General features: G+C 40.5%; 1 protein-coding gene across 2 annotated transcripts in view; it reads left to right on the top strand.

Annotated features, from left to right (window-relative positions):
* FCHSD2 (FCH and double SH3 domains 2) overlaps positions 1-23,782 on the top strand; it is a 167,480-nt gene that overhangs the window by 31,229 nt on the left and 112,469 nt on the right. For both annotated transcript variants that reach the window (XM_064441555.1, XM_064441554.1), the window contains exon 3: positions 3,052-3,097. In XM_064441555.1, the coding sequence (XP_064297625.1) occupies positions 3,052-3,097 (46 nt within the window). The remainder of the gene's footprint in view (positions 1-3,051; positions 3,098-23,782) is intronic.

Below are 23,782 nucleotides of genomic sequence, written 5' to 3'. Positions count from 1 at the left end.
TTCATTCTAGTCATACGGAGCCGTAAGCCACAGAAGGGGCTGCAGGCAGCAGAGTGTGAGGAAATGCTGTGGGTGGCTGACATTGTCTCTCGATGTTAAATCATGTATGTTGAAACCACTGAAATAACTTTCCCGAGTGTGACTTTTCCTTCGGGCTTGCAGCAGCCTTCCCTAGCAGCAGGCTCTTTTTAAAGACAGGCGCCTGGTCATACTCTGGACGTGTAATAAAATAATGTTTCTTTTAAATGGCGGCTTCTTGTCCTGATGGTGAGTGTAAATTACTATTTTTTTTTTGTTGGTTTTCTGGTTTTGGAGACTTAAGTCAGGGTTTTCCTGCAATGTGAGGATTGTGGCAAGTACCATACTTCAACGAAAAATGGTTTCAGCTTGATTATATGCGCCCAATATTGTTGAATTTCATTGTATTTATGCTTTCTCACCCTCTTTTTAAACTGGCAAAGACTTTAAATGCTTTTGAATGATTTTTAGTGGGGCAAAGGGAATAAGCATACCGCATGAATTCACGTTTGCAGGGTGGGGGTGATATTTAGGAATTACTGTCCAGAAACAAGAACTAAGCCACTTTTTTGGGTGTGCAATTCTGGTGTTTCTTGCACTTAATCAATGGTTAATTTGATAAAAAGATGCAACAGCAGATATTAATACATCCTGGTTTAAAGAAACCCTAAATAATGTTCCTGCTTTCTTGCAGACCAACTAATTTTATTTCTTAAAAACTATTTGGTAACAGTTAGAGAACATTTTATTAGCTTATGAACCAAACGTTTCCTTACATGAATGAACTTGAAATTTCATCTTGAATGACCGTGAGGTCAAAAATATCCCAGCTTTGCACGTAAAATCAAGATCCAGACATGAAAGAGTTCAGGTTTCCCAAGTTACGAAACTATGATGCACTTATTTGTCAGGCCTTTTTTTTTCCTGCTCAAAATAATTTTCCCCTGGGAAATTTGACTACTTCAGTCTCATATTTCATTATGTTTTGCAATATATTTATGATTGTCATAAAGGATTCCTGTATAAACTGTCCCGAGGTTAAAAACAGCTCTGTTTTGACTAATCAAGGGAAATGCAGTTACAAAGCAGCCGAGAACACCGGCTTCAAGGAATGCAGACGGCTGATCCTGCCGGTCCTGCGCTACTTACCGTTTTCTTCATTCACCAAAACGTAGATCAAACACAAATTTAAGTATTGTATGACTTGAATTACGTGCTGTCTTGCCAACCTTCTTGTAAAACCCCATTTAAAATACAGAACAAAATCTAAAACTGCTCTAAAATGGTTCTAATTTATGGAGCTGCTACCGTACAATACACTTTCCTCATGCTGGAGCTTGTGGTCGTTCCAAGTCTGAGATTACTGTCGTTTTTTCGAGTAAATTTGATTTGCATGGTATTTTGTAATTCTACGCTAGGGCCAGTTGAACGCTTTTGTTTTTCTTCTCTAGTGTAAACCTTTTAACTAGAAGGTTTTCAGGGGATATCTTCGGCTTCCAGCTTGTCACAGGTATTGGTATGCAATTAGTTTAAGTGGAATTTGTTTTGTATGGAGGGAAAAAAACCCTCATGGTGAAATATCGAGCTCCATATCCAGGTTTTGTGTAAACCAAGTATCCTTAACATTTAGCTCTGATTATATGTTTTCAAATAAAATTAGCTGAGAATTGGAAAATACCTGCCTTTGCCTAAAGCCTTCCCAGATTTACGTTTCAACGACAGCTGCCTCTGTTCTTCTACCTTTTCAATATTGATAATAGATTTCAGTTATTCCTAGCAGTTATTTCTACATTTATTTATACTTTGTACTTACGCTAAAAGAAAAGTAAGTTCTTATAGAAGGATGCTGTGTTTTTTAGATGTTTGCTAAACGAACTGAGATATTGGGCTTTCATAGTCCTTTGGAACAGGAGAGTGTAAAAGAAGTTGTTCTGTAATACTAGATGAAATACCTTGAGTGCTTCACAAAGTAGATTGATTTACAAGCGTCTCAGACCACTTTCCCTGTTCGTATAGGGGAGTTTCATATGGCACCCGAGCTGCACAGGGGGATTTAGGAAGATGGTGTGTAATTATCGGAGTTAGACTATGGCCAGCTCTTTGGGGCTATCATCAATCTGGAAAGAATTAAGTGATCACGATGCGTTTAGACTTTAGTTTTACGTCCTGCTGGGGAGACTGAGGCTGTAATGCCCTGTCAGTGTGTGGGTGCTCTTTGTGGGTGAAACGGAGCAGACGGGGCAGAACGAGCCTCTTCAGAGCTCCTTTTGTTTGTGTTTATTGAGTTAACTTCATTATAGGATGTTCCTGAGAATTTTTTTTATTAATGTGTCACCATAATTATTGTGTAACTGATTTAAGTAGATTTAATTTTCTTTTGCTGGTGGCATAGCCTTACGCTTAGTAGTTTATAGTACAGCCTGAAGAAAACTACTCTGCTTTGGCTGTTGAAGGGATAAAGAAGGAGTAGCTTAAGCTCTTGAAGAAAGAGCCTTGCCACATCTAGGTATTTGAACCTTCTTCCTGTTATAACGGTGATAGTGTCAAAAGCTTCTATTTTAAAATACGCTGAGATGGTGCATCTCGAGCCCCTGTGTGCGCATACGGCGCTGATGTTCATGTGGAAGGACATCCGTCGATCGGCACCATTTGTGTGAAGTGGGTCTTACGTTGATGGGTGGTTCAGGATGTTGCTCTCCAGTAAGTCTGTCTAGATGCATACAGCCAAATTCTTCCCTAGGCTATACCAGTGGAAAGCTGATGAGCCTTTAATGAATTAAATGGTATTTACACCGGTAGTCCTGGGAACTGAATTTATCCAATAAAACTTGGAAATTTGAACACTGCATATGTGAAGTCCACCAGTCCACCCGCCCTGGTTGCTAAGCTACTGATATACAGTTGTCAAACAATTTCGCTTTTTTATTGCTCATCTAACTCTAAGGACTGTCTAGCACAAAATCCTTTTAAGTAAATTATTGAATTTATAATGTTTTGCTTTTATATTAATGGAATTTTTTTTTTCCCTTTCAGAGCATTCAGTCAGAAAAGAGCTGCGATAGAGAAAGAATATGCACAGGTAGGTTCTGGAATAATTTTAATGTCTATGGCATTGTTCTCTTGAGGTAACTTATTCATTAGCAGATTTTCCACAGTGTGTGTTTTTTGGTTAATCCTTTCCATAATTTGCTTAGTATGAAAGTGTCTGGTGGAAATTCTGAATGAGAAAGTTTGGCCTACGCAGGATTTAAGCCTATTCTGTGTTTTTGTGGACATTTTGACTCGAGGAAGTTCTTGGGTACAGAAGACATTTTTAATATTTTTTTTTTTTTCAAATTGTTATAAAGTCAGTCAACTCTCTGTGGTTTTCTCAGAAGTTAGGGCGAAACTTGAGTAAAAAGTAAAATCAGGTCAATTAGAGGAGAGGAAATGTGTTCTGGCATACTCAGTCCAAAATAAATTTACATTCACATTCTTTAGTAAGAGCAGCTTCCCATTATCTGAAATAAAAGCAGCCAGATTCGGCCTCATGCTTGTGTTAGGGAGCGGAATGAACTTTGATTCGTTTGTGGGAAAGGAGGGAGGATTGATTTTTCTCCATTGTTCCAAATTAGAAAGCATCTAATAAGGGGCAGCTGCCTGCTTAACTTATGGTAAAGGCTCTTGGAGCTTAAGTCCAAGTGCAAGAGATTAAAAATACACTAATTTATTTTAAAATAGATTAAAGGTAGATTAAAAATACAAGCGAGGGAGCTCGTGGAGCTCAGTGTACAATAAATACCACTGGAGATGTGCCTGATGTGACAGTTGTTGATGTTGGGGCAGTGACAGGAGTGAAATGTGAAAACCCAAGCTGTCGCTAAGATGTTTCCAAAAGTAGTTGGTGGGCGGTTGCATTAGGCATCCTCGTAGTCATCAGTGCCGCCGCGTCACCCATGAGAATATACAGAGCAAATGCTTTCTGTGGGCCAGCCTTTACCGTCAGTTTATGAAGGAGGGTTTCTCTATGCTTCCAAACTGTGATGGACACGTTTTCTAGTCCTAGATTTTCTGCGTGTGGCCTCAGCCCAAAACTTTGCTGAAAACACTTAGGAAATCAAACGAAATTTGTACTGAATTTGATCCAAACACTCACAATGGTGCTATAAGGGTCTGCAGTCACCGGTGCTCCAGTTCTTTCATTGTACGTGAATTTACATTAGCATCCATTGATTACATCGGCAGTTTCACTTAATTTGATTAAATAAAGCAATTTTTCGATGACAGAATCAATATACGCCTAATGAAACTTTGATTAAAAGTATGTATTCTTTAGTGATTTTTGTAATGACATTGTAGAGCATTTAAGATCCATTCTTAATACATTCATCCATTCTACACTGGGAATGTTTTTTATATGCAGAGGCACTTAGAGCAGTCGCTGCATTTAGGGAATAGTCTTCATAAGTTGGAAAAATAATTACGTTCTTAAATTCTGAAAGCTCAGTCTTAACAACCGAGGCTTTCAGATACTTGCATTTAAAACCCCGCAACTTTCCAGCAATACAGCTGCACCATTTGAGATTCACTGAATGGCTGCTTACATGAATGAAGTCTTGTGGGATCGCTTCCTCCGTTTGCCGATAAGTGTGCAGTTAAAGAACAATGTTCGATGTTTCTTCTTGGGCCTGTAAAAGGATTTCTGTTTTTGAGATGGTAATAAAATTTCACATAAAGCCTTTTGGTGAGAGAAATTGTAATCAAAATAAATGTGAAGTCGTATTCATCAGCAGTGGGAGATGCCTTTTAAACCAGTTATAAAAGGAACTGGAAAGTCTCAGCAGTTAGTTTCTGAAGCAAAACTTCGAAATCTTTTCACAGATTCTGTCCGAATGCCTTTTGTCACCTTAGGGAACGCGGAATATTTGAACTTATGAATTTTTGGCAAGCTAAAAAAAAACAAAGTGGAAGGGTGGATGGTGAAAATAAGTTTCCCAGAACTGACTGCTTTGTTGGTTCAGAAAATTTGTATGCCGATGCACTGCGCTGGGGTGCCAAGTTTTTATACAGAGTGCTTTTGTTTGGAGAAGAACCTGTAGAAATTCTAGTGAAACACCATGCTTTGGTGTTTATAATTTATCCCTAATTACATGGTAAGTGGCTTGAAGGCATGTGATGAATTACAGGATCTGTATGTAAATTGCCCAATGTTTTATTTTATCGAGGGATTTTTTTTTTACTGACTCTTTTCACCGTATTGTACCTGCTGCCGTTGAAGCTTTCCTGAGCTGTTTTTCTGCTTATTGTCTGCCTCCAGTAGGTTCTTTCCCGGCTTTTCTAGGCTGTGCTGTGGTATAAATGGGAGAAGGAGTTGACATATCAGCCCTAGTACTGCAGTTCTTCAGTCCTTTCTGGATCTGGTGTGAATCTACACTGAGCTATTTTGCTCGTACGTTCAGTACTGAGTTATTTAATAAACACCTAAAGGCTTAGCTTAACATTCAGAATTGAGAGTATAGAAAGGCTTTCATTTCCCTTTAACGGTATTCCTAGTAATAGCATTTAAAATGCATTTTTAAATTATTATTAGTATCTGTTCTCCTTGATTAATAAGCTAGCTGAAATCGGCGGCTAAGAGTACTCTTTTGTTAGGTTGAACTTGGTGCCCGCGCGCTTTTGCTGCTACCTTGTAAAAAAGACGTTTACCTAGCATGTTAAATAGGTAAAATGGGAAAAAATATTCTGAGATTGTAATTACATTTCTGCTGTCCTTTCTATTTCCTTTAATTTCCTTTATTATGTCCTTTTGGCTTGACAGCAGTCTTTCCCAGTCTGTCGCGTCCTGAGAACACAGAGGCGACCTTCCTAGTCGTGTTTTGTCATGCTTTGTTTTTGCTCGGTGTTTAGCCACCCTTGTTTCAGAGTAAAACGTGACTCTGGGCAGCCAGCGTGGTGTATCTTTCAGTTTGCAAGTGACCTCAAAGCGCTCGAGCTGGGGAATGTGCTACTCGTTTCAGTGCATGCTAATTCACTTGCTAACTGTAGTACCTACGCTGAAGGCATCGATAATGTGGAGAAGAGGTAGGAAAGTCTGTTCTGTGAGCTGCACAAGAGCTTTAAATTTGAACAGAGTTGCAAGTAGAAGTTTCTTTTTGCATGAGAAAAAAGAGACTCTTAATTGTTAGGATTATTTTTTTTTTTCCCTGTCTGTTTTTTCTGGAGGTCAAATTAACATTGAAGAGACGTGCGTGCTCAGTAAAAACAACTGTCTTATCTGTGATCGGGAGAGGGGACAGGTCACTCACTCGGTGTTGATTGCTGCTTCTTGTTGCTTAGTCTGTTGCAATGAGAAACGATACACTGGAATAATTTTACTATCTTTTATTTTCTCTGTATTTTAAATCTCATATCCACACATTCCTGTTGGCAGCAATGAGTGAAGTTGTATCAATTACAATAATCAGGAAAGGAGACTTAAAATAAGACATGCCAAAGGAAGAAGCAGCCTGTCAGAGCAGCCGATGGAGGGAGAGGAGGTGGAGGGAAGAGAGGAGCCGTAAAGGCAAGGGGAAAGGTGGATGGAGGCAGAGGGTGTGATTGCCTTTACCAGCTTCCCCCGTGTCTCACCAGACTTGAAAAAACACTTCTTTCAAGACATTGGAATATGTGAATACCTACTTTCTAGAAAAGGGATGAAAATGTGCAATATTCCAATAGCAATTTTTTTTGTATATATGACGTGTGTGTATATATCTGTATGTGCTTTATATAAAATATACATTGGATTTATATATTTATATATCTAAATACTACTTATGGGCTGCAGGGCCCAAATAATTGCTTGATTACTTTTTTTTTTCTTACTATATTGGTTTTCCATTGTTTAAAATCATAGAATCATAGAATGGTTTGGGGTTGGAAGGGACCTTCAGAGCTCATCCAGTCCAACCCCCTGCTGTGGGCAGGGACATCCTCAACTCGATCAGGTCGCTCAGAGCCCGTCCAGCCTCACCTGGGATGTGCCCAGGGATGGGGCATCGACCACCTCTCGGGGCAACCTGGGCCAGTGTCTCACCACCCTCAGCGTAAAACATTTCTCCCTTCGATCCAGTCTGAATCTCCCCTCCTTTAGTTTCAAACCATCCCCCCTTGGCCTGTCACAACAGGCCTTGCTAAAGAGGTCGCCCCCACCCTTCCTACAGCCCCCCTTTAAGCCCTGGGAGGCTGCAATAAGGTCTCCCCGCAGCCTTCTCTTCCCCAGGCTGTTGGGTATCAGTAAAACAAAGCTGAGGTACCTGCCTTGAAAATGCTTCTGGTGTGTCAACTGCAGACTTGCTGAGGGTGCACTCGATCCCACTCTCTGTGTCACTGATGAAGGTATTAAACAGTACCAGTCCCAGTACAGACCATCTTCTATCAGAAGATAGAAGCTGACAGTTTCTTTTACCACCTTCTGACAAGGATGCTAGGCAGCTTTGCTTAAGATATAGTGGCCTCTTTAACAATTTTTCCGTGGATTAAATTCCTGAGGGTTAAAATCAGAGATTTCCCTCATGCTGTAGTTAACTTGTGCTGTGGCTCATTTTTTTTGCTTTGCTGTTGGGCATCAGTAAAACAAAGCTGAGGTACCTGCCTTGAAAATGCGACAAGCAGCTTCCTGTAAGTTTATTCCCTGTAGCCTGGACAGAATGGGGTGGGGTTTTTTGTGAGCCCAAAGGATACAGGAGGTTACTGTGGCCTTATGGGGAGCAGGAAGAGATGGTAGATGTCAAGGGAGGGTCCCCGACTTGGGGACGAACGAGAAGCGGCCGTAGATTGAGTGGTCGGTAGCCTGTTTTGTTCATTGCTGGACTTAAATTATTTGTTTCTTCCTTTGAGGATGACGTTAGAGTTACTGCTGTGGTAAATCTCTCTAGAGTACTTCTGTAATATTTTAGTAGTTTGTCTTGGTTTTGCTTTATGGCTGAAATCGATGACTTTTGTAATCTACCAGTAATTTAAAAATTACCTGTGAAACTAGCTTTTGGAGGGGTGGGGAAGGTGTAATATTAAGATTTAAGCATACTTTATCTTTTAGGGAATTAAGGGCTTTGACTTCTGTCTTCCAGATCATGTAGGGAGGGGTTTAGCTGGTACTTAGCACACATACAGAAACAAGTTTTTTATCCTCAGGCTTATCTTTTGAAGAAACTTGGCTATCGTTGCACCGTTCCTCTGCAGAGAATGGGGTAAATGGGTAGTTTATGTAGAAATTGCCGTACCGGGCAGCGAGATGAATGGTTGCTATATCTGGATGTACTTGATAGCAGTTAATTTGGAAGACAGCAAATTGCTTTGAAACCCTCTATGTATTATGCTTTCAAAATTCTGTAGGAAACATCAGGAAAAATTCAGAGTGAAATCTTTCTCCATAAACGATCTCACCACATATCTGCAGGTGTTAGCTTTGTTATTCTTGTCTGGTTTGAAATTTGTGAGCTTTCTTTATATAATCCTTCCCTTGAGGTCTTCAGCATCTTTCCTGTTTTAGATCTCTTTAGAAAGCCACGTCCAGCCTGGCTCGCGCCAGCCGTGTGAAGTGATCCCGGGGGCTTGAGGCGATCCACGTGCGCAAGATATACTCTGAAGTATATCTGTAGGTTTGAGGTAGCTTTGTTCCGTTTTAGCAATAGTATTTTTGCATAGCGTTTTAATAATTTCTCATTTGTTCTTTTACTAAATATGAAAAGCCACATTTTTGCCCTCTCTTGCTGGGGAATGTTCACCCAAACCGGGGCTGTGGCCTCACCATCGCAGCCTGGAAGGAGACTTTTCTGCGTGGCTTTTTTCTAGTGTCATTTGTCTCCCGTAGAGGCTGTGTGAATGTGCCACCTCCTTGACTTAGGAGAGTCCATTCCTTACCTGTACAGATATAACAACTACTGAAATCTTATAATCCAAGGTCTGAATGCCTTTCCCTTTGTAGGAATTTCTATAGGAAAAGCCAGCAGACCTGCTGAAGCTTCACGTGTAACCTTATTTTGGATGTTGCTGCCTTAAGCCTTGTTGGCACAGCTAGTTGGGGGAGGGGGAAAAGCTGTATCCAAGAAACCTCCGGATCCGAATGCAAAAATGCTGGAGCCATTCAGGCCTATTCCTGCACCAAGCGATATTCCCTCTCGTGTACTTAGGGGCTGTGAGGCTTCTCTGTTTCTCCCGCTTTGGAATCTCGCTCTGGTTGGTCCCATCTGTCGTAGGAAATAAGCAGGTTTGCTCATAAACACACTGTGCTTCTTTCTGAAACCTTCTTGCTGCTTTGTGAATAAAAATGGAAAAAAACGAATAGGTTTCTGGGAGGGGGAAAAAAAAAAAAGTGAAAAAAAGGTATGCTCTTCTATTAACCTTAGAAACCAGGGAAGATGTAGAGCCTTCACAAGGAGCTGATGCTTTCTTGAGATGATGTCTTTGGTTGACATCTGTGTCACGCTGGCACGTGAAGCACAGGACAGCCTGTGAGAGTCCTCGCCTCCCCTTCCAGCTCCGGCGGGCCTGCCTGGCGGCGTCTCTTACTCCTGAAGCGCTTCGCTACACGCGTGCTTGGTGCGAGTCTGAACTCTGTGAGAACGTGCTTTGTTTGAGCTTTCCTAGTTCACCAAGTGACTCCAATTCTGTTTTGTGACTGTTTTGTCCTCCTGGTTAGTTACTCTTTTGTTGTCTTTAGTTGATATAAGCACAGATACTGAGAGGGCCTTGTGAGGTGCTTGGAAAACTCAGCTGAACATGGCTTAAATCGATGATTCTTTTGACAACTGTGTTTTGAAGTCTTAGTTACTGGTATCCAATGTTTTTAAATTAAAATTTCATTAGGTACTAAGACAAATGCTTCATGAAAATGTTTTACATCTACCTCTAATGCATAATAGATTAGCAGCCTTCGCATACTGACCTATGACTCCATTCCCAGTGACACGCTGGCATATGAGTCGAGTGGAAAAAACGGCGGGAAATGTTCAAGAGGGATTTTCATTAAAATATTGCTGGTTGTATTTTTTCAAAAAGCAGAATCCAGCTGGTCCAAATGTTTATTAAATAGTGTTTTCTTACAGGAGGAAGGGCATCTCCGTGTACATGTATCTTGTCTTATGGTATTCCAGCGTTTATAAAACAGAATATCAGTGGGTCAAAAGCTTTCTCCCTTAAGATGTGACTTTAATGGGTGTGTTGATTAGAAAGTCTTTTCCCTCGCTAATATCGCACATTCTCCACGGTACTAATGCACTGCTTTGTGTTTAAAACATAAGCAAACTGCTGCTTTCCAAATATATGCTACAGATAGGGATTGTGCTTTTGCACGATCTTCTGCGATTTGCTTTTTTAAAAAATCCATGTATAAATTTAATCACTGTACCTGACAGCGGGCCTGTGTTACTGCTAATTCTGACACGTCCATCATTCCATCTGCCAACAGAATTTCCTCCTCCCCAGGTTGAATATCTTAGTAGCCCCTATTTCCTCTCTTTTCCGTTTTACGTATATTTTTTTTTCTTAAAGCCTTCTACACTGATTGTGACTTCCGTTTAGTTATCTGACGAATCTATTTGTCCCAGTCTGGCTACATTTTTGCTTGCTATAGGTTTTGCTTATTTTTCTCCTTTTGGAGTAATTAATGTATTTTAAAAAGCTAGAGAGAATTGTCGTGTATCTTTGTCCGATACTTCCTCTGCTTACCTTAATCAGGTTAGAGTCAGCGATCTGTAAGGCATCCCCACATTTCAGTCCAAGAATTCAATAATCTGTGTCTGTCTAAATGAAAGTTTAAATAGTTGTCTTGCTGCGTGCTTTTGTTTTCCGTTTAAAAAAAAGCTGCCTTTTAAAGTTAAGAACCTTCTCATGTTCTACTTTCTAGAGGTGTCCTGCAATTAGTAACAGCTCTCAAATAATTTTTCTGAAAGAGTATTTTCTACCAGGGAAAAAGTATCTTTCAAGTGTCTCCTTGGCAAAATAAGCTGTGGGGTTTTTGTTTTAATTATTTTTAAATTTTAATTTTTTTTAATTCTGTGCCATTATTTAGTTTATGATATTTCTTCCGGATAATCCATGGCGATCTCTAAAAGAGCTTTGGATTCATTCAGTTAAGGTACAAAACTAAGAGGAAAACCTGTTTTTCAAACTGGATTATGAGAAATATGTATTTATTAAGACTCTAAGTGTCTTCATTCCTTGCCGTTTTCCTGGAAAACCTCATATTTGGTGTGGGCGGTGTGTACGCACATGATTTCAGAGGCACCTGGAGACTGGGCTGTTTTGTTGGGTTGTCTTAAATCTCGGCTTGCCGGATTTTCCGTTTTTCAGGAGAGGATCCGTACCGCTTCCCGGTCGCTGCCCGCTGGGGAGATCATGCATATTGATGGCCTGGCTTGGTCCTTTAGGCCACGGTGCTGCATAATACATCAACAGAACTTACTGGTTCCAGAAAGAAAACACCTGCTTGATACTACCTTTGTATTATATTCTCCTATAGCCGAATCCCATTCAAAACACCAGGATATCAGTAAGAGGTTGAAGAAAATGAAGTGTAAGACTTAATAGCTATTCACGCCATTCTTTCCAACAAAGCATGGAGAATCAACGGCTGTGAATGCTACAAAGACGTGATCTGCTCCATTTCATAAATGGTTAAGAACACTATTGTGAATTTTGGAATAACTTGTCTCTACAAGTTTGACAAATCAGGTGTTATAATGGGATTATTGATACTATTCTGCACTTGTCACAGTTCAACCTCTTAGTGCACGTTTCCCTTTTTACTGCAAAACAAGAAGCTCTTTAGAATTCTCTATATTAAATGTCCGTTTAACATTTAATATAATATACTTTGCCTGGAACAAAGGCTACGGGTCTCTGTGTGACATTCCAAACAATATTATTGGTGACCTTCTCTTTTTATGTAGATTTTGTGTTTGGCCGTTCATGTACTTTTCTTCTCCAAGAAATACATGTCCGTGCTTAAAGCGGGGAGGGGAGAAGTCAGGTATCTGATTTTTAGGTCTTGTCTTTTCTGTTCTGTGGGATGAAAAACTAAAATGCCTTACACTGAAATATTTGTCCATTTAAAAAATTTTAAAAGGCAGCCTTTTAAAAATGCTAAGCTATCTGCTACAGTTTTTATGGAATTCTTTAGGTTAAAATAATATTTCTCTAAGAACAGAGCTGGACTGTCAGCTTCTATTTTCAGTGAAAACATCTAGTCCCTTATAAAGGGGTTGCTAAGCTTAGAATTACGCTATTTCTACAAAGAAAGCCCTTCATAAAGGAACTACATTTTTTGCTGAACCGATGCAAGCAAATTTCTCTTAGCCTGCTTTTAGCCGTTATTTTTCTTTCCAATTACTGTGCTCATAAGCATCCACTGCCTGGAATTTTGATACATGCAAGCACTCTGCTTTCAGATGAAAACCTTTATTCTTAAAAGCTGTTCATTTTAACTTGGTCTTTCAGTTTTAGTGAAGCAGGCAGTGTTATCCTTCAGTCTGTGGAGTTATCTGTGAGCTGCTTCAGTGGGCATCCCTGTTTGCTCTAGGTTGGGTGTGTTTGGTTTTTTTTCCAACTGCATCGGCATCTCAGCTTTCTTCTAAGACATTGAATCCAAACAGTCATCCTTCCCAATATCTGCTCTTCTCCTTCCTGTGATTTAAGAGGGTAGGCTAGTTACAGCTCAGTCCTTTAAAAATAAACGAAGTGGAAACTTTGGGCCTCCGAAGTAGTAGCAACACCAGCACTGAGTCATAAGTCCACACCAGCAATATACTACTTAGTCTTTTCCACCTCGATTTGGATTCCTTTCTCATCTGTATCTTTTCATGTATCTTGTTCTGGGTATGCAAGAGGAAGGCTCCTCTTTATTTCCTACCTTTCCTTACCAGTATTCCTTATACGCTTCACATATTAAGCTCACAGTTATTTAAGTCTGGCTTTATGGCACCCCTCTAATACAGATGCTTTGTGCCTGTTTCGTGTAAACCTTAGGAATGACTTGGGAGAAGGGAGTGGGGTACACTTACGCAATATTTTGGAACATATGAAAAATTACCCCTAAGGCGAGGCACACAGTTTACAGTAAAAGAGCTCACATCCTATTAATATTTTTGGGTTTTCTTTTCATTCTGGGAACAAATGAAAAAGATTTTCCCAATCGTATTTATTGGCCATTTGTTTCATCCCAGTTCTTGTGCCCTCCCTTCCCGTGATCAAAAACTAGTCCTTGTATCCAAGGGGATGGGTTGGCAGGATTACCCCTCCAACGTTCCTGGGTTACAGTAGGAGAGGAGATGCCTGAAGCGGGGAAAGACAAGGGAAAATGAAGCAGAAAATGTGTTGGAGGAAAGTGGCTGGGGCAGGTATGTTGGGAGACTGCTCTTGTGGGAAATGGGGATGGAGAGCAGGCAGCGGTGCTGGGGCAGGCAGTTTGTAGGTCAGGAATGAAGGTGGTTTCACTGCTCTAAGTAGTCCGTTTTTCAGTCACAGTCACAACTGCCTCTTCTCTTCCCGAGACCTTTGCTGAGTAATGGAGCTCTATTTCTACTCTTAATTTTAGAATCAGGATACTTTTGGGTGGAAGAGGTTCCTGGAGGTTGTCTGGCCCAACCTCCTGGTCAAAGCTGGGCTAACTTTAAAGTTCGGTGCGGTTGCTTAGGTCTTCATCCCTTTAAGTTCAGAAAACCTTGAAGCATGGAGATTCCCAAACCTCTGTGGGGCCGTTCCAGCATTCAGTGGCCCTCATGAAGAGCGTGTCTTCATTCTCACAGCCATCTGATAGCCCAGGCCCTACCCAAGCTGCCTCCGTGGCCATTTACCCCCCTTATTTCACAGTCCCCTGGTAATGGCTGTGCTTTCCTTTACGCGCCTTGTTCTCTTCCTGCCCTTGTTCTCGGCTTTTGGGCTGGTATCGTTTCCTCGGGTGGGAAATGCAGCCTGGTTTGCAAACGGCTGCTGGGGATTTCTGTGCAGGGATCTGCAAGTTGTCCATAAGCTTATGAATACTCTGAACGTGGGCCGGATATTTTTATCCCCAAAGCTTCTAGGTAGAGAGGCAAATATTTGGTGGATAAGCATCACTTATCATCCCTTCCTCATATTTCCTAGCACACTGGAGACAAGTCAAAAGCCATTTGTCTTTTAACTTTCTTTTGTCTTCTGTTAGTATTTATACACTTTCTTAGTTTGCCCTGCGTTCTGGAGCCATCAATTGTAAAAAAAGTAAAATCTTTTGTATTCCAACATAACACTGCTTCTTTACCTAATAAGCACGTTCTCTGTCCTAATCAAAAGGCCATAATTTAGGGGAAAAAAGCAGTCATGGAATTGCCCGAGAATGGTACTCTGGAGAGGGTAATTAAAATGAAATATTTTTTTTTTTTTTGAAATCTATGCAGAACTAGAGGTATGTAGAGCTTCATTCCTTGTTTTATCCTGAATTTCAGCGGGTTTATAGATGTTAGGAAGACAAAGGTAATTTATTATAACAGGTTTTATTCCTTTTTTTGATGGGATTTAAAGAAATATTTGTGTGCACCTTCTGCACAGTAACTGGAGTGGTTTTTTGGTCTATGTATGACTCCATTATAAATAGTGATACTTCTGAGAAATGATTCTTCTAATATTTCTCCCATCATGTTACCTTAATTTTCCTGAGGATAAAGTCTCCATTGGTTTAAAAAAAAAAAAAGCTCATTTAACCCACTGTGCTATAAAGTACCTAAATTTGTATGTATGCTGTAAAACAGCTTGAATATACCTTTACAGGAGCGGCCTCTCATCCTTTCAGTTCTGGAGCAGTCCCTGACCCCAGTGGTCCCCATTTTATGCTTGACACTTAGCAGTTTAGTAGATGGATGTAAGGTAAACTGGGCAGACCTTCTTGGCTGCTAAAGCTGTTTGTCTTAGACCGAGGATTACTTTAAAGGGTACAGTAGATGTGTTCTTACCTATTTTTAAAAACTATACTCCCTTCTTCCCGTTTGCAGCCTTGGAAGTTATGCTTTCAGACCTGCACAAACCAGGCCGTGTTGACAGCTGGAAAAAAAAAAACCACAGAGAGAATGTTTAAGGCAAATCTACCGTAAATGATTATTCAGTATAAGACCCTACGTATACAGTGGTTGACTTGTTCAGTTCCATACAGATAAAAGGCCTTTTATCAGCCAGTCCTGCCTGCCCTCCCGAGGAAGAGGAGGGAGAAGGGAAACGCAAGGTTACTTAGGCCAGTGCAGGAGAGGAGTCCAAATGGCAGCTGCAAAGTAATGAAAGATGTGTTGCTAAACTGACCAGTATGGGCTACAGCAAAGTCGTCTGTCGGTACCATCGAGGCAAGTGCGTGTGTGCTGCTGTTTGCACGGCTTGCTGCTTCGGTAAATGTAGAAGTAAATGGCTAGGATGTTTCTTGCACGTGTTACGAAAGGGAGGCTTATTCTTTGTGTCCGCTCTGGAGCCACAACTGTGCAACCCTCTCACTGATGTGCGTCCTTTATGATAAAGACATGGTATATTTATAAAGTGTAGATGGGGAGCTTTTACATCATCTTACTCCTTACCAGTAATACGTAAGCTTTCCTTTAAAAATAAAGTGGTTTGCCCATATTTAAAGGAACTACTGCAAAACACCAGCAAAACCCAGGTATTACATCAGCTTTTAGATCCTAGGGGATTACTTCTTATAATTTACCAGAAAATGGCTGTTGCCTCAAACATTTCTTATGACAGATTTTCAGGTCTTTGTGGCCAGCAGTGAAACCCACCCCAACTGGGTCTTCCCTTACACGTTGTTTTAGAAAAAATAAGTAACAATATCTTAAAAGCTTGTTGCTCTAGTTTTTTGTCAGCGCAGTGCCGAAGATCTTGAAGATGCCAGTTTAGAACTGCTTTAAAGTAAATAAAGAAATAAAACAGTGGAGTTTAGGGTTATTTTTTATGCAAAACCAGCGCTGATGAGGGAGCCTGCTGTCCAGCTGGATTCTGGAAGAAATCCATGGCCTGATATACAGTCTGTATAGATGATGGGCTCCCTGTGTATCACAGTTTAGGAAGCACCATTGGGGACCATCTTGGGCCAGTGCTTCCAATTTCTCCCCTCCCCTGTACCGGTTCCAGAACACAGTGTGGGCATTGTTTACTGCATTGGCAACATCACTAAAATAATAATAATAATAATAATAATAATAAACAACCCTGAGGTGTTTTATAGAGTGCTCAGTGAAATTTAAATGTAAGTCAACAGTTGCTTGCTACTTAAGTGAAAGATTTTAACCAAATCATGACATTTTAGGCAGGTAGATTCAACAAAGCTGCTATTTGCCTTAGCTGGAAAAAACTGGGATAGATGTAAGCATGTGTTTGAAGTACAATACTGAATTGAAGCCAAAATGGGGCAGAAATTTGTGTTATGGCATCCATTCTAATTACATAAAATTCAAATGAATCTCCTAATTACAAGCATGAAATAGGGAAAACATACTGTGCTTTAGTCTCTTGCAGTTTTGGTGGAAATGGCATGGTGGTTTATTTCTTAATCTCAAACTGTTGCGACTTATCTTCGTTTAGTAGTGTTCATTGGTTTGTAGCCTGTTAGTTACAGCGGCGTACTTGAGAAACTGGGTAATATTTTTCAGTACTTCCCCTTATTTTCCATGAAAAGTAAAATTAGGCTGTGCAATTAGCTCTATATTGGGAGATTTCCATGTATATTAAAATAAATTAACTCTGTACTTCTGTTATATTGAGGAAACCTTTTAAGATGCAGTTTGACTGCTGAGTTAGTGACATGGTCATCCTCAGTAAACTTGGATGCTATGCCTGAGGTGGAAATCTAGTGTAAGTACAGACCAGGAACAAATCCGTAACATTGATTTGCATTTTAATTTATATATGTAAAATATTCTTTTCAGTCACCAAAGTTGTTTTCATGATTGCATAGACTTTTTCCTCCTATGCTTTTTTTAGCTTTTTAAATATTATTTTGTATTTTCTGCTTGACAGGTATTTTACCGCTGTTCATTTCACTAGCAAGATACTTAATACACCGCCTTTTGCAGTTTAAAGCGTAGTTTATCATATTTTCAACAAGAATAAAAGCATATTTCATACTGGTTGCAAACAGAAACTAATTGAGTGGGAGGAAGCCTGCAGATTTATGAAAAAAAAAACCCTCAGCGCTGGTTTTCTTAGCCCTGATTGTGTACAAATGTGGTTAAAAGCTTTTTTTTTACCTTCTCAAACCATAAAGAGGTAATTTAAAATTAAAAAAAAAAAATAGTAAGGGCTGGTCACATTTTTTTTTGAGAAGTGAAATTGTGAGCTACTAGGTTTCCTGGACTTACTTCTGGTCAGGATGCCAAGTACATCTGTGTTTGCGTTTTGATTGTCTATCCAAATAGGTTAGCGAGAAATCTGCATTTTTCCTTTCAAATTATTTTTCTTCTCGTTATAGTAGTGTCTTGAAAGATATTTGCTGTCTGGTGTTGGTCTTCTGGCTTTGTTTTGTTTTTCCTGATAATGTCTGTTAAGGTAGAGCAAAGCATCTGTATGAATGTCCTCCAGTAAATGTGGTTGAGGTGAGGTTTGTGAGTAGGACTATGTTTTCTGTGTGTTCATAAAGGTGTCATCTTTTGGATAAGGAGGATAACATACTATCTACCTCTTTGAAGAGAGCTTTCAAGTATATAACTCTTATCAGGTGTAATGATGATACTAGTTAACTTTTTTTAAGAGTATTTGATAATAATTGAGGGGGGAAAAGCAAACTTTTGGGTTGATGTGACCATTTTTAGGCCTTTGATTTTGAAAACATGCTGTAAATATGCACATGCTGCGGTTAGATGGGTAGAAAAAGAAGAAAGCTGAACGAATTAATCCAGGTTGGGGAGGCTATGACAGGACATGAATGAAACCAGAATGGGGTATGCTCCTAAGCTAAATCTTCCATAGCGAGGTTCATATATGTAAAAGAGTAAAACATCAATTTTTGGAAAGGTCAGCATTCACCTCTACTCTTACATCTAAAGTCTGAGACGTGAAGCTATCCTACAACTGATCCTGCCATGTTCTGCTTCAGTTTTCTTTGCCACCAAGCTCGCCACCATGGCTGTCCTGTCAGTTCTTCCTCATGGTCAGGAAGAAAAGGTTTCATCCCAATTGATGGCCAATGGAAGGCTCTCAAAGGGGTGTAAGAATCAAAGATCAAATGTTGCCTTAAACACGGCTTTCCATTTTTTTCCATCATGCTGTGTGCTTTTAAATAAAAGGCAAGTCATCAGCATGAAGATCTCCGTTCATCAGCTGTTTAACACTTGCTCTCCCTTAAAAGGGGTTGTGTAGAGACAGACAGCTGAAATCTATCAAAATGTTTATTTCTGGTCATTCTTTTAGCCTATAAATAGCATGTTAGAGCTCCTATCTCCTCCATTTAGAAGCAAAATCACCCTCATAACCTTGACTGCAAGAAAAAAAAGCTCAGGAAATTTGAATCTAGGTGCAGACAACTTCTGGAAAGTCTCACACAGAAGGCTTTTGGATGAGAACGCTACCATGAGTTCTTAGAAATGTCCTTAAGAAATACCAAGACTTTGGTAAAACTACATGGTGTGACTATTTTTTCCCTCCCCAAAGAGATGTACCTCTTACCCCACAGCTATTTCAGGGAACTTGATGCTGTGTGAGATCTGCACTGTTCCCTTTTTCAATTTACAACACCAAAATGGGGTTTCTTGGTAGGAACCAGAAGGGTTCATCCAAGCCATCAGGCTGATGGCTCAGCCAGCTTTCCTTGGGAAGATGGATTTAGGAGTTACTCTACAGCCTTACCTAGTAGCACTTGCACCAGCCAGCCAGAATCATGCTTTGCAAAAAGTGGTTTTTACTAACGATGCTAGTTCATTCCTCTAGAGGTAGGTTTTTCCGTAGAAAAAGAACAAAAAGCATATGGTGTATTGATTTTTATGGGTAGAAATAAGTCTGCTATTCCTCTAAATAACAAAGAAACAAGAATTCTTGACTTGAAAGCTGATTCCTTTGCCTCTGTAGCAATAATTATATATCAATAAAAAATAAAAATTGTGGCTTTTGGGGGGGTGGGTGTTTATTTTTTTAACAATAGGGCTTTTAGGTAGTGGAAGTCTTGTGCTACTTCCTCCCCATCCCTTCTTTCACTCTGAGTCCATTCTCAAGAGTTGTTTGTTAGATGGCCATGTCACACAAGCTATGTCTAGGAATAAAAAAGTACATTTCTAGTGCTTTGTAGATTACTGTTAGGGCCAGGGTTGGACCAGATGGTCTCCAGAGCTCCCTTCCAACCTCAACCATTCTGTCGTTCTGTGATTTTTATTTCTAAAAAATTAAAATATTAGGAATTTAAGAGTCAAAGAAATGAGTTGTATAATTTTCATGTCACACTTTTAAGTACGTCAAGATATTTTAAAGCTTTTAATGAAATGTGTCTAACTGGCTATTTCGGTACCTACGTAGCTTCAGAAATGAGGAAGTACGTTTGTCATGTTTTGAAACTTGCTTTCTAGAATTAGGAGGCTGACAAGCTGAGATAGTACAGAAGAGCCCCAAAAGTTGGCCTGGACTGTATGCTTTGTTGTTCTCTTAAAAAGTAGTTCTCAATAAATCTACTGAGATTGTGAAGATTTGGGGAATTCAGCTGCCCTTTTTATTTTCCTTGGAAATTTTTGCAAGTCATATAAAATACAAAATATTAGATGGAATTGGATAGATCCCACTTGTTTAAATTACTGCACTACAATGAAATGTGTTATCATGTAGCTTGCAGAGTTCAAAAAGTTTGGCCCCCTTTTTAAAATTTTTTTAAAATAAAATAGTTTTTCTGGTACTGTAATATTGCTAGATAAACTTTTTTGTTTTGCATCAGCAATGCAAGACTTTATATAACAACAAAGGTATTTTTGCAGGTATAAAAGACGGGGAGGGCAGAGGTTTTTATTTTTTGAAGGCGAAACTTAGGGCTTCTAGCAAGTCTGAGGGCTTCCTCGGTACTGCAGAATTAATTTCTGGCATTAGTGCTCTTACTTTTGACATGGTCTCTATTCATCGCATCACCTTGCATTCATGTGGGCTATTCTTAAGTGAAGTCTTGAATCACAGAGGAGTGTTGTGCAATTCTGTTCTTGCAGTAGGCTCCAGAGAGAAAGAAAAAGGTTTGATTGCAAAGAGAAATCATGGTACTTAACTAGCTGTTTTGATATGTGAAGACTGCTTTGTAAAACCTAGAGTAAAGATGAGCATTTCGGTTCCTTCTCTTCCAGCCTTTTGTTTCTCTTGAGCTTTTTTTTTTTCTATGACTGATGGCAGTGGAAAAACTGACAAAGCGAAACCCTTTTTGATTGCCCATTTGAACATCTGTGAAGGAAGGGACAATAATGGCATCAGCCATCACGATAGATAAAGCATAAATTTTATGAGCGCATTTTTTTTTGTACGTTTCAGTAAAAGCACAAATTACATCTTGTTCCTCTCTCTAATACTCCAAATGGGGAAAAAAACGTTTGGATCGGTTGCTTTTATCGTTCTGTGCTCGATCTCCTTTTGTCGTGGTTTAACCCCAGCTGGCAACCACAGAGCGCATGTGGTGTGTGCCACCTTCCCCTTGAACGGCAAAAAGGCTGACTCGATGGAGCGTGTGAGGAAGACCTCCCCTTCTTGGCTTGTGCAAACGTTTTTTGAGTCAGTCTGTCCACAGCCAAGACACAGGCACACATTGAAGGAGCAAGATTATCTTTTGTATTCTTGGAGCTGTTTGTCCAGTTCATCTGTAGTTGGTGTCTCTGTTCCTGTCCAGCTCATCGTCACCGGGGTGTGGGCGTATGACGTCGGTGCATTTCATACAAACTTCCACCACGTGGACCGTGATGTAGGTCACCATGTGATCCATATTTCTTCTGGGTCTTTGGATGCCTGGTCATTACAGATCACCTCCAACACAGCTAATTCCCTCAGATACTGGACGCCTCCCTCGATGTTGGTCCATCTGCTTTGGGAATTCACAGGTTCTTCTTGAAGGGAAACCTGTCCTTCACACTTGGCAGGAGTCGCTGCCAAAGACCGAGGACTCCTGCCTCTTTTCCAATCCCTTTGTGTATAGCCTTGTCCTTAGCAAGGAATCTGAGCTGCCGGGCTTCCTTACCCGATTAATTCCTGACTGCTGGCCCCAATATCCCGGCATCAGAGTAACCAGCTGAGAATTAGCTTGCCTGGTTGATGGCTAAAATCTTTTCACGTATCTCACAGCTCACTCAGGGATAGGGATCGGGTGGTTTCTGTCTCTTCCTCCCCCTGTTCTTGTGCCTGCTCTGCTGCAGAACAGACTGCCTCTTCTGATTCTTCGTCTTCGTCCCTCTTAGGAGAAGCTGCTTCTTCCATTGTTTCTTTTTAGTTTTAGGGGTGACAGATGATTTAGCCACAGTGTCGGGTGGTTTGTTTTCCCTCTCTTTTTCCCTGAGGGTGCTCAATAATACCTAGATACCTTCCCATATTCTCCCGCATGCCATGTCACTCATGATCGTACTCTCGCGGAGCCTGGGCCATGTTCCTAAATTGCTTGTTAACCTAAGAATTACCAATAGAAGTATTTTAACTACCCAACAATATTCAAGATGCTGAGGAGTTATTGTAACGAGGGAGAAAACATCACAGGAGGAGGTAGTGAAGGTGCCATTCTGTACTTCTTCCACAAAAAAAATCTCTAGAAGGTAGAAGTATAATTGCTAATTGTTTCCATGAGATGGTACCTGAAGAACAGTAATGGCTTCAGTACAGAGCCAAATGCCAGATTAAGCTCAATTAAGCTCAAGGTCAGTGTTTTAATAACAAATCTGAACTATGTGAAAATGAGCATGTAATTCTGTGGAAGTGAGTCACTGGCTCTGCCGGGGCTGATGTTTGAGGACCGCATCAGGATGCGTAGCGTGGCAAGACCTTCCTCCCTCACTGTTTCCATCAGAGGTGGCTGGTGTCTCTGCGTACGAGCCAGATCATGTGTTCCCGGCATGAGGCACAACCTCTGTGTCGTGGCTGTTGGACAGATTGTGTGTCAAGGAGGCCACAGAGGGAACAGAGAAGCCAGCAGGGCCTTGGAGGGTCCTTACGCTGTGGTCAAGATGTTTCAGCATAGAGGAAAGCTGATGGAATCAAAATACCAGGAGCAAGCTGTGTTGGTCATCTAATCAGTAGAAGTATTGTCTAAGTACAAGGTAGTATTTCTGCCTCCTGGCAAGTTCTTCTGGGTGCTTTGCTGTAGATGTTACAGCTCACAGCCCTTCACTACTAGAATTGTCGCATGACATGGAAAATTTGCCAGCTGCCGGTTTTGGCAGCCATGTGCTGCCTGTCCCTGCTCTGAATGACCAGCTCATTGTGCCTGGTGCTGTTGCTGGTGGTGTTGGTGTTGGTGAAGTCCCTGGTATCCTTCGTGTTCTGGAGCAGCACGGATGTCACCTCAGTTTGTTTTAAAAGATGGAAGAAGTTAGGACAACTCTTGAAGAAAACCCGTACAAGATGAGATAATATGGAGAACCTAGAGCCGTGTCAGGGAACCTGGTGGGGAGGCAGTGGGCTTTAGGATTGTTTGCTTTAGATTCCTGCCTTCCCATGATTTTTATTTTAGGGCATTCTTTATGGATGTACCTCATAGTCCATGTGCCAGCTTTCGGCTGGTCTTGATATCCAGCCCAGTGTAAGGTTGCCGTTTTTTTCCACTTGAAATTTTAAGTGTCTGTCTTTCTTTTGATATTACTGCTGTGTTAAAAGAGGTTTGTTGTTTGGCTGGAACTCATGGGATTACCTCAGCTTCTGTTGTTGATGCAGCCTGGCTAATGTGTCCTTTACTTGGAACTTTACTTCTCCTTGCTTCGTCTGATGCCCTCAATTTATTGGAGAAAGAGAGAACAGTCAAAATCTCTCTATTGTCACTATATTGGTTGTGATTTCATAAACCAACGTCATTCTCCCGTCCCTTCAGTTGTCCGGTTTCCCAGGAGAACCAGACAGAACAAGCCCTCTGAGCCGTTCCCGATGTGCTGCTGATCTGTGCATTTTTACCACCCTTATACCTTCTCCTTCTCCAGGTCTTTATTTCTTGGAGATGGGGCAGAGAGAAAGACCACAAGAGCACACAGACGCCAGAGATGGTGCTCCATCTACTGCAGCGATGGCAATAATCTGCGTTATGTTCTTCCTTCCCATCTTCCTCTGCCTCCTCTATCACTGTTGGGGTTTTTTTGACTGCTGATAGATGCTGATGTTTTCATGCACCTATCTGTTATGACCCCAAGGTCTTGACCCTGCGTGGAAACAATCCCCGCAGCATTTTACATAGGAGACTGGGATACTGTTTTTTCCCTTGTTTCTGTCTCTTTACATGCTTTTGCTGTGACTGCTTAGTTTATTTAGAAGTTTCTGGTGAGAAATCTGCAAGAGAGTGTTGTTACGGTGTTAGTTGAGCTCTTGAATGTTAAAAAAAAAAAAAAGCTGTATCTTACTACTTGCTTTGCAAGTTTGTGTGGCTTATCTAAGTTTTTTTTCCCCCCCCTTTGTGTCTCAGGCATTAAGAAGAAGTTAGGCAAAGAGCCTGTAAGTTAGAAATGTTGAAAACAACCTTCTGAAATATTTTTCAGTTCCTGATATTTCTGCTCTTTTTGGTAAGCCACAGAGCTGAAATGAGGCTTAGCTTCCAAATTAAGATATTAAATGTAGCTAAATTTGAGTCATAGACTATAGCTAAAAATAAAATACTCTC

Source organism: Phalacrocorax carbo, chromosome 1, assembly GCF_963921805.1.
Source record: "Phalacrocorax carbo chromosome 1, bPhaCar2.1, whole genome shotgun sequence".
NCBI lineage: Eukaryota > Metazoa > Chordata > Aves > Suliformes > Phalacrocoracidae > Phalacrocorax > Phalacrocorax carbo.
The sequence above is the reverse complement of the archived record's forward strand: the minus strand, read 5'-3'. Positions and strand labels throughout refer to the sequence as shown.